General features: G+C 43.5%; 1 protein-coding gene across 1 annotated transcript in view; it reads right to left on the bottom strand.

The window, feature by feature from the left end:
- The window catches only part of LOC309551533 (antigen WC1.1-like), a 38,187-nt gene that overhangs the window by 11,741 nt on the left and 8,751 nt on the right, over positions 1-17,695 (bottom strand). Inside the window, exons 3-5 of the mRNA XM_082252157.1 lie at positions 10,552-10,872; positions 9,726-10,037; positions 3,854-4,180 (exon numbers count right to left, since the gene is read on the bottom strand). Coding sequence (XP_082108283.1) covers positions 3,854-4,180; positions 9,726-10,037; positions 10,552-10,872 — 960 coding nt within the window. The remainder of the gene's footprint in view (positions 1-3,853; positions 4,181-9,725; positions 10,038-10,551; positions 10,873-17,695) is intronic.

Genomic DNA, 17,695 nt, shown 5'->3' with positions numbered 1-17,695 from the left:
CTAAACCCTTAACCCTAACCCCTATCCTTAACAATATGGCCACTAAACCTCATCCCAACAACCTATCCCCTAACCTTCACTCTAATGCCTATCCCTAACAAACTAAACCCTCATCCCTAACCACTGTCCTTAAACTGGTTCTCAAGGTTCAAGGTTTTTTTTACCTTCATGCACTCTATGCATGAAGGTTATAAAGGTTATATAAACCTTGTGTGTGCAACAGCCCCCAAGCCCCCCCCCCCCCCATACCTACCTAATCCTCACCTCAGGTGCACCCATAGCAAGCTTCTTGATATGGGGGCACTCGGCAGAAGGTAGGGGCCACGAGGGCTGGTGGGGGACCCGAGAAGGGGAGGATCGGGGCTGCTCTGTGCAAAACCAACTGCACAGAGCAGGTAAGTATTACATGTTAGTTGTCTTTTTATTCCTATAAATCTGACTTTAATATCACTAACGCTCACCCCAACTACCTCTTCCCTAATCTTCACTCTAACCCCTAACTATTAACACCAAACCCTTTACCCTAAACCCTATCCTTAACAACATGGCTCTCCCCTCACAATAACCCCTAACCCTAATAACATACAGTCAGGTCCATAAATATTGGGACATCGACACAATTCTAATCTTTTTGGCTCTACACGCCACCACAATGGATTTGAAATGAAATAAACAAGATGTGTTTTAACTGCAGACTTTTAGCTTTAATTTCAGGGAATTTACATCCAAATCAGGTGAACGGTGTAGGAATTACAACACTTTGTATATGTGCCTCCCACTTTTTAAGGGACCAAAAGTAATGGGACAGATTAACAATCATAAATCAAACTTTCACTTTTTAATACTTGGTTGCAAATCCTTTGCAGTCAATTACAGCCTGAAGTCTGGAATGCTTCGGGTTATTGTCCATCTGCACTGTGAAGCGCCGTCCAATGAGTTCTGAAGCATTTGGCTGAATATGAGCAGATAATATTGCCCGAAACACTTCAGAATTCATCCTGTTGCTTTTGTATGCAGTCACATCATCAATAAATACAAGAGAACCAGTTCCATTGGCAGCCATACATGCCCACGCCATGGCACTACCACCACCATGCTTCACTGATGAGGTGGTATGCTTTGGATCATGAGCAGTTCCTTTCCTTCTCCATACTCTTCTCTTCCCATCACTCTGGTACAAGTTGATCTTGGTCTCCTCTGTCCATAGGATGTTGTTCCAGAACTGTGAAGGCTTTTTTAGATGTTTGGCAAACTCTAATCTGGCCTTCCTGTTTTTGAGGCTCACCAATGGTATACATCTTGTGGTGAACCCTCTGTATTCACTCTGGTGAAGTCTTCTCTTGATTGTTGACTTTGACACACATACACCTACCTCCTGGAGAGTGTTCTTGATCTGGCCAACTGTTGTGAAGGGTGTTTTCTTCACCAGGGAAAGAATTCTTCGGACATCCACCACAGTTGTTTTCCGTGGTCTTCCGGGTCTTTTGGTGTTGCTGAGCTCACCGGTGCGTTCTTTCTTTTTTAAGGATGTTCCAAACAGTTGATTTGGCCACACCTAATGTTTTTGCTATCTCTCTAATGGGTTTGTTTTGTTTTTTCAGCCTAATGATGGCTTGCTTCACTGATAGTGACAGCTCTTTGGATCTCATATTGAGAGTTGACAGCAACAGATTCCAAATGCAAATAGCACACTTGAAATGAACTCTGGACCTTTTATCTGCTCCTTGTAAATGGGATAATGAGGGAATTAAACACACCTGGCCATGGAACAGCTGAGCAGCCAATTGTTCCATTACTTTTGGTCCCTTTAAAAGTGGGAGGCACATATACAAACTGTTGTACTTCCTACACCTTTCACCTGATTTGGATGTAAATACCCTCAAATTAGAGCTGAAAGTCTGCAGTTAAAGCACATCTTGTTTGTTTCATTTCAAATCCATTGTGGTGGTGTATAGAGCCAAAAAGATTAGAATTGTGTAGATGTCCCAATATTTATGGGCCTGACTGTATCTCCTAAAAAAAATTGCCCTCATAACCTAGTTCCTAACATTAACCACTAACCCTAACAACCTAGCCCCAAATATTGACCTTAACCCCCACAGCCTAGCCTCTGATCCCTCACACTTACAGCCTCATTTTAAACTTCACCCTAAGCTTTAACTCTAATAACCTAATGCAAACCCCCACCCTAATCTCTAACCTTATCTAGAATTTAGCAGCAGCTCTGTCACACGTTTTTGGTCTTATACTGAAAGCATCCTCTCTTTTCTCCTCTTTGACATGTATTGTGATCCCTGGATGGCCTCATCCTGTTGAATTTATTTCTAGATCCCCTACAGAAGTATTGTCATTACTGGCCTTATGAAGGACTTTAACGTCAACACCCAACCCTTAACCCTAATACTCCACCTCATTGCTTAAATGAACTTCAGTCTGAAATCTAAACTCACCTAATCCCTAACTGCATATTTTTAACCTTACCTGTAATCTTATCAAGAAAAGTAAGGCGCTGCCCTATTTACCCAAACAAAAATGTGTGAAATACCATATGGTGCACCGGCTGAAATTAAAACATATATGAAATCAAAAGTCCATATTGATGATGACTTTTTTTTCCGTTTACTTCCAGAGAACGCGCGAAATGTGTTGAGGTACGAGCCATAAACGCCATTTCGGGAGTCACCTCCCCTCGTTCCTTCCAGTTTGTGGAATGCTCTGGGTACAGCGAGACATATCCTTACAGCTGAGAAGCTGCTCATGTTGGATACTTGTTTTTCTTTGCGAATATGTGAGTGCATACGTTTTTCTTATTCTGTTCAGTTTTATATTTTAGTCCAGGGTTTCTCAACCAGTGTGCCGCGGCACACTGGTGTGCCGTCATGAGTCCCCAGGTGTGCCACGGCAAAATGACACCAATTTTGGTGCATTTTCTGAAAGAAAAAATGAGGGACATAATAGAAGTCTATAGGAAACCACAGGAAGCGCACATGAAAACCGCGGGTATCCTGCGCTACACCTGCGCTGCAGCCAAACTGAAGCAGATGTGCAAGCGGAATACAACATAAAAAGGAAGTGCCGTTTCCATAGAATAGAGCGGTTGTGTGGATCATTCCAGGCTCAAGTATCCCATTAATGTAAGTAACAATTCAATTTTTTCGACATTTTTGGTTGGTGTGCCTCGAGATTCTGCTAGATTGTAAAAGGTGCCTTGGTTGAAAAAAGGTTGAAAAACACTGTTTTTATCAATACACTATATTCTCCCTTTTTTGTGGTCCATCCTGGAGCATTTCATTACAGTGTTATAGAATGGGGAGAGAGGAGACAGCTGGAAGAGGTGGATTTGGTTAATATCTGTTCGATGGTCACTTTGTTGGCCAGATGGTTCTGGTGAGCGCATATTTATTTTACGCCCTCGGTGGAGCAGTGTTTATTGAAGAGTTGGGCACAATTATATTTTTTTGAAGAGCACGGTGATAGGTCATCTGTTATTATATATGGACTTTTGGTTTTATATTTACAAGTCATCATCATTATGGACTTTTGATTTATTATATGTTACAATTTCAGTTGGTGCACCATATGGTATTTTTCACACATTTTTGTTTTGGTGAATAGGGACGCGCCTTACTTTTCTTGAACATTTTATTGTGTAAAGTTTTTTTTTGCACTGTAAAAGGGGCAACAGCCTTATATCACTTAGTGTGATAAAATAGTGGTTGAGGGCGGTGCCCTTCGTATTGATTACACTTACCTGTAATCTTGTTCCTTACCAGCCCTAATTAGATGCCAAGCTTAACTAATGGGACTGTCTATATCCCTTGCCCCACTATTGCTACTGGTCATTTAATATTACCTGTTGGTGAACACGAGACCAAGGCCTCCCCAGAGTAACATTTGTATCCTCTGGATATGACGGAGCTGCATTGAGACAGATGCGTCTCGGAGCCACTGCAGTGCACATTTCGGAAATTTGTATTGGGAGTTGCACTCCTTGAGAAATCCACTTTCTTGACATCAACCAGCTCCAGTGCTGGGCCGCACCCCTGCTGCTTACAAAGTACAGCTTCTTCGACAGCGCTCCATTCTATGGCACAGACCGTGCTCCACAGCTCATTGGAGAAGAGCTTCACCTTCCCAGAACACTTACCACTCTCCCCAGCTACTGACACCTGGGAAATTGCTGAAAGAAAATGGAGAAGTCCGTAAGTGTGACTCCAACATCCAATGCTTGCGATAGATGTTGGGGTCCAATGCTTGGTAGCCCATCAAAGACACTAATCTTGCTGTTTTAGGTAAAGTCAAAGGCAGCCCCTCTACAGTACATGATCGGGCCTCTGAACCCGGCCTACATCCAAGAGTCTGGATCGGAAGGTGCATTGCCGAATTCAAGAGGTCAAGATGTGAGCCTCTAGATTGTACATTATAAGATGTATTTTTTCATGTTTTGTAATGGCCCATATGAGATGATTAGGGATGAACGAGATGGAGTCAACATTTAAAAAAATTGTAGATGGAAATCTCAGGAGGTACCATCTCCATCTGATGCTCTTGTATTACTTAACCACTTGCCGACCACTCACATGGGTACTACTGCGGCAAAGTGGTTTGTTATCGTCCAGCGACGTAGACCTACGTCACTGGACTCCTCCCCTTGTGGGCGGCGCGCACGCGCCGCCGGAGACTCGTTCCCACTGTATTCAGTTACAGCGGGAGTTGGGCCAGGGGAGGAGCGGCGGTGATCACCGCTGCTCTTCCCCGATCGTCGGGGATCAAGTGAGGAAATCCGCCCGCTTGTGTAAACAAAGCGGGCGGATCTCCTAAGTGACAGGCAGGGTCAGATTGCAGGATTCAGCATAGCTGAACCTGCGATCTTTGCCTGTCACATAGTCCCCTCCCCCCACACACGTCAGTAAGCACCAGGCATACATTAACCCCTTGATCACCAATAAAAGTTAACCCCTTCCCTGCCAGTGTCATTTCTTACAGTAACAGTGCATATTTATAGCACTGATTACTGTAGTAATGTCACTGGTAACCCCAAAAGTGTCAAAAATGTCAGTCCAGGGTTCGATCTGTCCGCCGCAATGTCGCAATCCCGCAAAAAAAAATTGCAGATAGCCGCCAGATCGCCGCCATTACTAGTTTAAAAAAAAAACAATAAAAATGACATAAATTGCCCGTAGTTAGTAGCTGCGATAACTTTTGCGCAAACCAATCAAAATACGCTTATTTTTTTTACCAAAAATATGTAGCAGAAAACAAATTGGCCTAAAATGTTAAAACATTTTGATTTTTACATTTTTTTTGGGGGGGGGGGATTTCATATAAAAAAATGTGAAAAATATTGTTATTTTTTCAAAATTGTCGCTTTTTTTTGTTTATAGCCCAAAAAGTAAAAATCACACAGGTGATCAAATACCACCAAAAGAAAGCTCTGTTTGTGGGGAAAAAAAGGACATAAATTTAATTTGGGTACAGCGTCACACGACCGCGCAATTGTCCGTTAACCACTTAAGCCCCGGAGGATTTGGCTGCTAAACGACCAGGGGGTATTTTGCGATTCGGCACTGCGTGACTTTAACGGACAATTGCGCGGTCGTGCGACGATGTACCTAAACGAATTTGGCGTCCTTTTTTTCCCACAAACAGAGCTTTCTTTTGGTGGTATTTGATCACCTGTGCGATTTTTTGATCACGTGCTATAAACAAAAAAAGAGCGTCAATTTTGCAAAAATAACAATATTTTTCACATTTTTTTATATGAAATTCCCTAAAAAAAAAATGTAAAAATCAAAATTTTTTAACATTTTCGGCCAATTTGTTTTATGCTACCTATGTTTGGTAAAAAAAATCGCAAAAAGCGTATTTTTATTGGTTTGCGCAAAAGTTATCGCGTTTACTAACAAAGGGAAAGATTTTTGTCATTTTTGTTGTTTTTTTTTTTAACGCGTAATGGCGGCGATCTGCGATTTTTTTTGCGGTACTGCGACATTGGGGCGGACAGATCGGACCCTTGACTGACATTTTTGACACTTTTGGGGTTACCAGTGACATTTCTACAGTAATCAGTGCTATACATATGCACTGTTACTGTAAAAATACACTGGTAGTGAAGGGGTTAACTTTATTTGGGAGGGAGGGGCTGTGTGTGTCCCTAGGGGCGTGCTTTCTACTGTGATTGGCTGTGGCTTGAGCTGTAAGGACACTGATCAACGGATCTACATACTTGATCCGTGTGATCAGTGTCTTTACACCGAGGAGAATGACAGGCAGCTTGTTTACACAAGCTGCCTGACTTTCTCCCTCTCCCCCACAGACATCGGGTCCGCTGGTCACACGCGCGGGGGGGTCCGTGACCGCGCGGGAGCGGGAGCGCGCCGCCGGCGGCGTGCGCTCGCTCCCCAGACCCTCCCAGGCTAGTGACGTACCGCTACGTCACTTTGCCTGTGAGGGGCTGACCGCCGCAGTATATAGTCGTGCGGCAGTCGGCAAGCGGTTAAAGTAACGCAGTGAATCGCAAAATATAGCCTGGTCAGGAATGGGGTAAAATCTTCCGGTCTTAAAGCAGTTAAAAAAAATGCTCATTGAGAATTTTTTGTCAAAGACATGTAGCTAAATACATTTTGGCCTAAATATATGACAAAAATTGAATATATTGGATATTTTTTAACTGTCATAGTAGAAAAATATTGTTATTTTTTCAAAATTGTCACTTTTTTTTATTAATATCGCAAAAAATGAAAAGCGCAGAGGTGATCAAATACCACCAAAAGAAAGCTCTGTTTGTGGGAAAAAAAGGACGTAAATTTTGTTTGGGTACGGTGTTGCATGACCGGGCAATTGTCAGTTAAAGTCGCACAGTGCCGAATCGCAAAAAGTGGCCTGGACGTAAAGCAGGAAAATCCTCCGGTGGTAAAGTGGTTAATCAGCAGTGTGAGATGGAAAAAATGATGGCTACTATAAGCTCGATGAAGAAAATATTTGGAATTAGATGGAACCCATGGTTAAACAACTTACGATGTACAGTGGCAATGGATTAGATATAGTATGTGTACCGATGTAGAGGTTGTTCAGTAATGATGACATTTATTGATTATGTGATAAAGTGGGAATGGGTTATGGGGAAAAGATTGATCCCTTACTGTGCGTTTGATCTTTGCTGGTGATCGAGTGAGGATAATGGGCATACATATATGGATATCCCCTATTCAGTGATTAAATTGAGTCGGAAAGAGTTCCCCTGTCCCCTATTCCTTTCCTTGCCTCTCCCCTCTCCCCCTTCCCCCCCTTTTTTTTGCGTGTTTGTTTTTTCATGATGTTATGATTAATAATAGTTTTGCAATATTCTTTGTTATATTTTTCCTTTTTTTTTTTCTTCTGTATATATTTGTTATTGTTCTGTGGAAAAAATCACAATTAAGAGATATTGAAATTAAAAAAATTGTAGCTATTTTGGTAAAAGAAGTCAATGGAAAAGGAGAATTTAAGAAGAATAGATGTAGAGGGGGAGAGATGGGGAGGGGGTGAGATGGAAGGGCATAGAAGAGAGAGATGGAGGGTTATAGATGGGGGGATCTGGAGCGGTATAGATGGAGAGATGCTGGGGTATAAAAAGATAGAGAGAGACAAAGGGATATCAAGGAAAAGAGATAGAGGAGTACAGTGTAAGATAGATGGAGGGTATAGAGGAAGAGAGATAGAGGGGTATAGATGGTATTGATAGAGAGAGAGATGGGGGGGTAGAGTGGAAGATAGATGGGGGTATAGTAGGAGAGAGATGGAAGGATATAGAGTGAGACAGATAGAAAGGTATAGAGTGAGAGGGATAGAGGGGTATAAAAGGAGAGAGATGGATGGGGTATAGAGGAAGAGAGATAGAAGGGTAAAGAAGGAGAGAAATTTATGGGAAATAGAGGGAGAGAGATAGAAGGGTATTGAAGGAGAGAGATGGATGGGGTATAGAGGGAGAGAGATAGAAGGGTATAGAAGGAGAGAGGTGGATGGGGTATAGAGGGAGAGAGATGGAGGGTATAGAGTGAAAGAGATCGAGGGGTATAGAGTGAGAGAGATGGAGAGGTATAGAGTGAGTGAGATAGAGGGGTACAGAAGGAGAGAAATGGATGGGGTATAGAGGGAGAGAGATAGAGTGGTATAGAAGGAGAGAGATGGATGGGGTATAGCGGGAGAGAGATAGAGGGTATAGAGTGAGTGAGATAGAGGGGTACAGAAGGAGAGAGATGGATGGGGTATAGAGGGAGAGAGATAGAGTGGTATAGAAGGAGAGAGATGGATGGGGTATAGAGGGAGAGAGATGGAGGGGTATAGAAGGAGAGAGATGGAGGGTATAGAATGAGAGAGATGGAAGGGTATAGAGGAAGAGAGATGGAGGGGTATAGAAGGAGAGAGATGGAGGGTATAGAGTGAGAGAGATAGAGGGGTATAGAAGGAGAGAGATGGATGGGGTATAAAGGAAAAGAGATAGAGGGGTATAGAAGGAGAGAGATGGAGGGTATAGAGTGAAAGAGATAGAAGGGTATAGAGGGAGAGATATGGAGGGGTATAGAGTGAGAGAGATAGAGGGGTATAGAAGGAGAGAGATGAAGGGTATAGAATGAGAGAGATGAGGGGTATAGAGTGAAAGAGATAGAGGGGTATAGAGTGAAAGAGATAGAGGGGTATAGAAGGAGAGAGATGAAGGGATATAACGGTAAATAGATAGCGGGTTATAGTGGAAGATAGATGAAGAAGATAGAAGGAGAGAGATGGAGGGGTATAGATGGAGACAGATGGTGGGATATAGATAGAGAGAGATGGGGGTATAGCAGAAGATAGATGGAGGGTTAAAGAGAGAAAGACATGGAAGGGTACAGAGGGAGAAGGTTGGAGGGGTATAAATGAAGAGAGATGGAGGGGCATAGAAGATGAGGTAGAGGGATATAGATGAAGGGACATCGAGTGATATAGATGGAGAAAGATGGACGGAAATAGATGGAGAAATTGAGGGTTATAGATGGAGGGACATGGAGCAGTTAAGGTAGAGATGGATGGAGGGCATAGGAAGATAGAGAGAGATGAAACTGTACAAATGGACAAGGAAAGAGAAAGTAAAACCAGATAGATGGTGAGATGGATAAAACAAGAGCAACAAAAGAGGATGGGATAGAGAGCAAGGACAAGGATAGATGGAAGGGGAGCAAAAAAGAAGAGGGGGGAAATGGGGATAAAAAGTCAGGTAAGAGAAAGTTTGAGATAAAGATAGAGAAGTAAGTGAGGAAAAGCCAGACTTTCTTGTCTCACAAGAGTCGTTTTTTGTTTTTTTTGTTTCCTTGTTTATTCTTCTGTAGACTCAGATCTAGGTTAGGTAGAGCCTACCCAATCCTATGTACTGGTAGACTGCACAAACTCTGGTGAATAAAAGAGCATTATGGGTCATGTGACCACCTCTTGTGGGTCATGTGAGCACCAGATAAACATCGAACAACTGATCTTAGCTCTCACATCCCTCTACGATGGCTGGGTGCTGGACTGGTTTGTCTTCTTAACAGATAGGTTCCAAGAACATAAAGGATTCACCGCACAGCTTAACTGTTGAAAATGTCACTATTATTTTATTACACATTTCAAGATTAAGAGTTAATCATCTAAGAAAGACATTTTCCACCTTCAGTTGTCTGGTGAATCCTTTATATTCTACACTTCTAATATCGGTTGTACTGGGTGTCTACCTGTCTCTGAACACTCTACGGCAGCATGTACATCCGGCAGTTGAGCCTCAGCCTTCCAAAGACCAACTCTGCACTCTGAAAACTGTGACTCTGACCCAAAACATCGGGATCTCTCCACCGCCTGAGTGCCAAGAGGGGAAAAGACCTCCTGCAACTTCACCAGTGGTCCGCAGCCCATCTCTCGGCAAATGACCGCTCCCGCCCTCAAGTTAAAGTTCCACAGGGAAAGCCTCCTCCATACGTTGTCCACAGACACCTCGACAGTCCCGTTACAGCGACCAGATCCATTCACCAGCCTGACACTGCTGACACCTGCAAGGCAAAGGCCACCATTTCATCACTGATCATAAAACATATCATTCTAATGGCCGGAATACACGATAAGAATATCGGAGGAAAATTTCTGTTCAGCGAGCGATCGGCCGATATTCTACTTGTTAATGTCCAGCCATCAATGAGCGATATCGATATTGTGAACGAAAAATACCGTTTGAAAAACTCGAAAAATTCTGTCGTCTCGTTTGCGAAAGAACGATATTCTATACGTTGGTGTTGAGGTCGTTCAGTTTAACCTCATCACGCATGCCCGAAAATATTTTCCCGGAAATGTTTGTTGACCCGGAAGCATCGTTAATGTTGGCAACGTTTTCGACCGACGAACACTGTTTCGATGGTTGGCGGGCACCGGTCGGGCGATATTCGGGCCGTGTATGTTGGCAACGTTTTCGACCGACAAATACTTTTTCAAAAGTCGGTGGTCGAATGATCGGGCGATATTCTAATCGTGTATTCACACCATAAGAGTGGAAGACTAAGATGGACTCACCAGTGGACAGGCAGGTGACCCCGACACTGTGCTCACTTCTTTTATTGATTCCCTCAGTCCAGGCTCCCAATAGGCACTGTGAAACGTCACCCTCGTCCCCTGTACAATCCACCTTTTCCAGAACATGGCCAACACCGGCCCCAAATGCATCTCCTTTCACAGCCTCCACCGAGGGGCCACACTTCAGCTGTCTACAGACGACGTCAGCAGCTTGTCTGTCCCAGTGTTCATCACTCAGGGTGCCCCACGTTTGGTTGTAGTACAGCTCTACCCTACCTTGACAAGGTCCATTTCCACCAACCAGACGAACCTTAGACAGAACTGCATAGAAAAGCAGAAAATAGTTGTTACAACATGGCAGGACAGCTCTGGAGTGCAATAAAAATAACTCATGATGATCAAGCTAAATTTGGCACCCAGGGGGCACGTAAACGGTCATTTTTGGTGGACTTTGGGCTTGTTTAATGGGTAAATATAATGTGCGTCTGAATTTGAGACTCCTTTGAGAGAACTCATTGATAGGTGCATTTAAACTGCAGTTAACCTTCTTCTGTTCTGCAGTTCCTTCTTCTGTTCTGCAGTTCTTTCTTCTGTTCTGCAGTTGACCTCCTTCTGACCTGCAGTTACCTTGCAGTTGACCTCCTTCTGACCTGCAGTTACCTTGCAGTTAGCCTCCTTCTGACCTGCAGTTACCTTGCAGCTGGCCTCCTTCTGACCTGTTTTTGACCTGCAGTTGACCTCCTTCTGAACTGCACTTGACCTCCTTCTCACATGTATTTGACATGCAGTTGGACCTCATTCTGACCCATTGTTGACCTTCTTCAATTGAACTCTTTTTTTACCTTCATCAAGAGGGTTTTGGATTCCCTTAGACTTGTAAAGGGAGAGAATTGGCTCTGTTGCCAACAAGTGCCTATGTACACTGGTTCTTACTCTGATGCCTCTACAACCAAGGGCTGTGCATGTTCAGATCCATTTAAATTTAAGTATTCAATGTTTTTGTATATTAGTATTTATTTTTGTATAGATATTCAGGACTAACTAATATGGCCTAAAAACCTTCCTTTTTTTACAGAAGGTTTAATATGAAAAACTGCATAAGAATGGTTTATATTTCTATTTCCAGCCAGCCTTTTACCATGTTTACCTGTCTATTATTAGCTGCTTGGTTGAAAATTAGCTAATATCTACCAAGCTGAAGATCTAAAGTTAAAGCGGTTGTAAACCTAAAATAAAAAAACCTGCAAGACAAAGGCATAATGAGCTAGTATCCATCGCATACTAGCTCATTATAAATTACTTACCTTAGAACGAAGCCCCGACACGGACCCCTGGACACCGCTGCAGGCACTGACATGATCCCACGGCGTCTCTTCCGGTTTCGGCGGATCCATCGCTGTGATTGGCCGGAGCCGCGATGACGTCACTCCCGCGCGGGAGTCATTTTCCGGCAAGCTCCCGGTAAGGGAAGCTGAAGGTCCGCCGGACCTTCAGAGCGCATGCGACACTCACGTGAGCGGCTGCATGCACTGCAAATATCTCCTAAACCTAATTGTACCTACAGGTAAGCCTTATTATAGGCTTACCTGTAGTTAAAAGTGAAAAAAAGCGGTATACTTCCGCTTTAAAAAAAAAACCACACAACTGAATTTACTTATCCCCTCTTCCCACTGCCCCCTTTCCTCCTCAGCTATCTGGCTTCAGGTTTAATAATTACAGAACAAGTCATTACTGTGGTGTCCCAAGTTTTCAGATGTTTAACATGGACCTATAGACTAAGGTCGGCCATACATGATTCGAATGAACCTGCAGAGATTCGAACCAGTAATGGGCATTAATAGACCTGAATAAAAGCACTTTAAACAAATCCTCAAAGTTAGAAATATACAAAGAACAAAAAAGTACCGTGATTGTTTGGCCGACACTCCTAATCGGGTATAACAACAAAAAAATATGGGGCTTTTTGAGGCCAATGTGAAAGGGAGGATCACAATTATGGCACACTATATTTTATAAAAGAAACATATTTTATTGATCCAAAAAATTGATAAAAATACGTAGACACACACGTATAAAAAAACAAGCGTATATGTAGATACATACTCCCAGTGGGAGTGCCGATACATCTATACCAGTTGGTAGTAATGGTCTTTATTACAGCACGGTCTAGGGGTCTCCAGCATGCCGAAGCGTTTCGCAGCAAGGCTTCCTCAGGGCCAGAGAGACCAGACACACTGATATTCCCACTGGAGCAGAGGCAGGGCAAACATATGCTCATAGGGCAGGCGCCGGAGGCCAGTCTAGCAGAGGCAGTACAAGCATAAATGACTATACTGATAATCATCCCACCATACCGTCTATGTCACACTTTAAATGTCTAGGGAGGCTCCCGTGGAAGATGCGACTTGCAGGATAGTCCTGCCCTCCTCTGGGTACACAGGGACCACCCGCACTGCCTGCCCTGGGAGGATATTCAGCTGCTATGAGGTTAATAATAAAAATCACTACACTCTAAAGCTTCTTTGGATTATGATTCTATTATCTTATTGACTGAGCATAGACGGTATGGTGGGATGATTAGCGGTATAGTCATTTATGCTTGAACTGCCTCTGCTAGACTGGCCTCCGGCGCCTGCCCTATGAGCGTATGTTTGCCCTGCCTCTGCTAGACTGGCCTCTGGCGCCTGCCCTATGAGCGTATGTTTGCCCTGCCTCTGCTAGACTGGCCTCCGGCGCCTGCCCTATGAGCGTATGTTTGCCCTGCCTCTGCTCCAGTGGGAATATCAGTCTGTCTGGTCTCTCTGGCCCTGAGGAAGCCTTGCTGCGAAACACGTCGGCATGCTGGAGACCCCTAGACCGTGCTGTAATAAAGACCATTACTACCAACTGGTATAGATGTATCGGCACTCTCACTGGGAGTATGTATCTACATCTAGGCTTGTTTTTTATACCTGTATGTCTATGTATTTTTATCAGTTTTTTGGATCAATAAATATGTTTCTTTTATAAAATATAGTGTGTCATAATTGTGATCCTCCCTTTCACATTGGCCTCAAAAAGCCCCATCTTTTTTCTTTCTTGTTATTATAGAAATATACAAAGAGGAATGTTGATCCAGAATTTATCTGACTTCGATTAGTTGCCATGCATGTAGGGACTTTTCCTGATTCTGAAGGTTCAGAAAATGGAGGTGTCATGGTCTAGTCTTGCACAAGTTAAGCCTGAATCATACATCACTGATTCCTATGAACATTTAAACAATACAGTATCAATCAAGATGAAATGCTTGATTAGTATGTTTTCACAGTGGGGACAATTATCTAATGCTGAATCAAAGCACATTAGTAGCAGAAGGGTCCACTTCGTCAAAATGATTGACATGGGGTGGTATCTGGGCTCCCCCTTATCAGATTCTAATAAGCCCCACGTTGGCAGACCCCCACAACCACCGGACCAGGGTTGTGGGGAAGAGGCCTTTTTCCACATCAATATGGGGACAATCAGAGTGAAGAAATGTCATCAGCACACCAAGGATTCCTCAAAAGGGTCCAAAGCTTTATTTTTTTGTGGTCACATAGTAGACATACAGCAATGTTTCGGAGCCACGCAGGGCCCCTTCCTCAGGCAAGTGGCTCTACAGTGTTCAGCCTGTGGCCATTACAGCACCCAGCATTACAGAACAGCCATTTTCAGGAATGTGTGCATGAGGAATATTGCGTTTAGATTCAATATGGGAACAAGGTGTTGAGGGCATGTAGCCTGGTATGGCTCTGGATTGGAGGGAAACGCATGCTCATTCCCCCTTCTTTCCCATCAGGCTGCATACTTAGATCAGAATCTGGTGTGAATTTTTTGGTGGGACCCCATGCTTTTGTTTGTTGAATTTTGCATGGGGTCTCCTCTTAAAATCCATAACAGACCTGTTAGATTGTGTACACAATTTGGGTGGGAACTTTTTTTTCTATGTTTTCTTTTACATTGGGTTCCCCTTAAAGTTTATATCAGACCTAAAGGGCCTGGTATAAATGATGGCAGAATGTAAACCACCCTTGTAATAGGAATAGGGCTTGACAGGTCCTCTTTATGGAGAGATCTGGGGTCTATAAGACCTCACATCTCTCCTCTAGGTTGAAAAGCCTGAGATCAAAACGTTGCGTTGCACCCGGGACTCCGAGAGTCTTAGAGAATGCTGGGGGCCATCTGGTCCTCGGTATTCTCTATGGTGTACTTCCACCGCCGGCGGATTCCTTCTCCGGCCGCTGAACGCACTGGCGAGCCGGTAGAAGCACCGGAGGGCGGCGGGAGGGGGGTGTCCCCTCCTGTCCCTTCCCACCACTTGTAAAAACAATCAAGTGGCTGAACTACCGCTATGATTGTTCTCACCGTGCAGGGAATCGCCGGCTGAAACAAATTATATCTGATTGATGCCTGCAGCTGCACTGCACCCATCATTCAGATATCCCCCACTTAAATTCCAGGACGTCATCTGATGTATTTCGGGGGGAGTGGTTAAACTTAATAAAACTAAACAAAAGGCCTTAAAAATAAATAGTGTTACTGCACCTAAAAAGTCTGCATTTTATTTTGTAATTTGTCCTGTTTAACCACTTGGCGGCCGCCCGCCGCAGTTATACTGCAGCAAGTCGGCTCTGTCCCGCGAAACAATGTACCTGTACGTCCCTTTGCGGGACCGCTAGCAGGGGGTATGTGGGTGCCGCCGGGGGCACACACGTGCTCCCATTCGCTACAGATGATGCTGATCCGCACCCGCGATCACTCCCCGTGGAGACAGAACGGCGTTCTGCTGTTGTAAACACGGCAGACCGCTGTTCTGTCAGCAATGAACACAGAGATGCTGTGTTCCTCCTATTTAGGAACACAGGTCTCTGTGTTCATCCAGTGAGCCCCCCCCCACACAGTTAGAAAGCACCTCCTAGGGACACATTTAACCCTTTGATCGCCCCTGGTGTTAACCCCTTCCCTGCCAGTGTCATTAGTAGAGTAACCATGCATATTTTTAGCACTGATTACTGTAGTAATTAGTCACTGGTCCCCCCAAAAGTGTCAAAAATGTCAGTTAGGGGTCCGATCTGTCCACTGCAAAGTCGCAGTCCTGCTAAAAATTGCTGATTGCCACCATTATTAGTAAAAAATAAATAAAACAATAAAAAATGACATACAGTAAATCTTTCCCCTAGTTTGTAGACGCGATAACGTTTGCGCAAATCAATCAAAATACGCTTATTGGGATTTTTTTTTTACCAAAAATATGTAGCAGAATACAAATTGGCCTAAAATGATGAAAACATTTGATTTTTTTTTTTTTTTTATTGGGAATTCTATATAGCAGAAAGTAAAAAATATTGTTTTTTTTTTTTTTCAGAATTGTCGCTCTTTTTTTTGTTTATTGCGCAAAAAATAAAAATCGCACAGGTGATCAAAAGCTCTATTTGAGGGGAAAAAAGGCAACAATTGTATTTGGGTACAGCGTGGCACGGCCGCGCAATTGTCAGTTAAAGTAACGCAGTGCCGTATTGCAAAAAATGGCCTGGTCATTAAGGGGGAAAATCTTCCGGTCCAGAAGTGGTTAAAACAACACAAAGTGACAGTTCACACATATGCGATGCGGGAACCCTGCCAATCCACTGCGGGTTCCCGCATCGCACTCGACTCACAGGCAGTTCACACGGCCACATGCGAATCGCTGTGGGTGTCAATACAAATTTAATGACACCCCCAGATCAGTTTGCCTACTGCAGTGCGAACTGTCAGTTTGGAAATGAATCAAATCGTGAACACCCATGGGATCCGATTCTGGTGCGAACCAAAAAAAAGGGTCCTGTGCAACTTTGATTCGAATGCGATGCAAATTCAGCCATACAATCTCTATGGCTATATTCGCAACGCACAGGCATCGCATGTGTTTTGCAGAGCAGTGCGCTCCGAATCACATGCGATGTCTGACATCGCATATGTGTGAACCAGCACTAAAATTATGATTTTGGTACAAAGCATTGCAAAGTTATTTAAAAATGAAGTAAAGTCGTTTTTTTTTTTTTCAAATTTTGCGCTTTTTTTAAAACCGCTTTCCGACCGCCACAAGTACATTTACTGCGGCAGTCAGCCCCTCCTGGGCAAAGCGACGTAGTACTACATCGTTTGCCCAGGAGCCTGTAGGGGGCGAGCGCACGCCTCAGGAGGCGTGCTCCTGCCCCTGCTCATTCACGGGCATCCCCGCGCGAGTGACCGGCGGGTTTCGATATCCGCCGGTCACTCGCGATCTCCCGCTGGAGAGGGAGAAAGGCAGGCGGCTGATGTAAACAAAGCCGCCTGTCTGTGTAACTGCAGAGACTATACGATCCTGCTATGTAGGATCGTATGTCTCTGTGATGATCTAACAAGCCACACCCCTTTACAGTTAGAAGCACGCCCCTAGGGACACACTTAGCCCCTGGATCTCTAATAAAGTTAACCCCTTCACTGCCAGTGTCATTTTTACAGTAATAGTGCATATGTATAGCTCTGATTACTGTAGTAATGTCACGGGTACCCCCAAAAGTGGCAAAAATGTTAGTCAGGGGTCCGATCTGTCTGCCGCAATGTTGCAGTCCCACAAAAAAAAAATCGCAGATCGCCGCCATTACTAGTTAAAAAAAGAAACAATAAAAATGACAGAAATCTTTCCCTTAGTTAGTAAACGCAATAACTTTTGCGCAAACCAATCAAAATACGCTTATTGCGATTTTTTTTTTACCAAAAATATGTATCAGAAAACAAATTGGCATAAAATGTTAAAAAATTATGATTTTAACTTTTTTTTGGGGAATTTCATATAAAAAAAATGTGAAAAATATTGTTATTTTTTCAAAATTAACGCTCTTTTTCTGTTTATAGCGCAAAAAATAAAAATCGGTGATCAAATACCACCAAAAGAAAGCCCTGTTTGTGGGGAAAAAAGGACGTCAATTTCATTTGGGTACAGCGTCGCACGACCGCGTAATTGTCCGATAAAATCACGCGGTGCCGAATCGCAAAATAGGCCCTGGTCTTTGAGCAGCCAAATCCTCCGGGGCTTAAGTGGTTAAGTGTGAAACATGTAAATATATATATAAAGGGTGTAAAAATATTATTGAACAAAGCAAAC

This window comes from Pelophylax lessonae (genome assembly GCF_965119305.1).
Source record: "Pelophylax lessonae genome assembly, chromosome: 3".
NCBI lineage: Eukaryota > Metazoa > Chordata > Amphibia > Anura > Ranidae > Pelophylax > Pelophylax lessonae.
The sequence above is the reverse complement of the archived record's forward strand: the minus strand, read 5'-3'. Positions and strand labels throughout refer to the sequence as shown.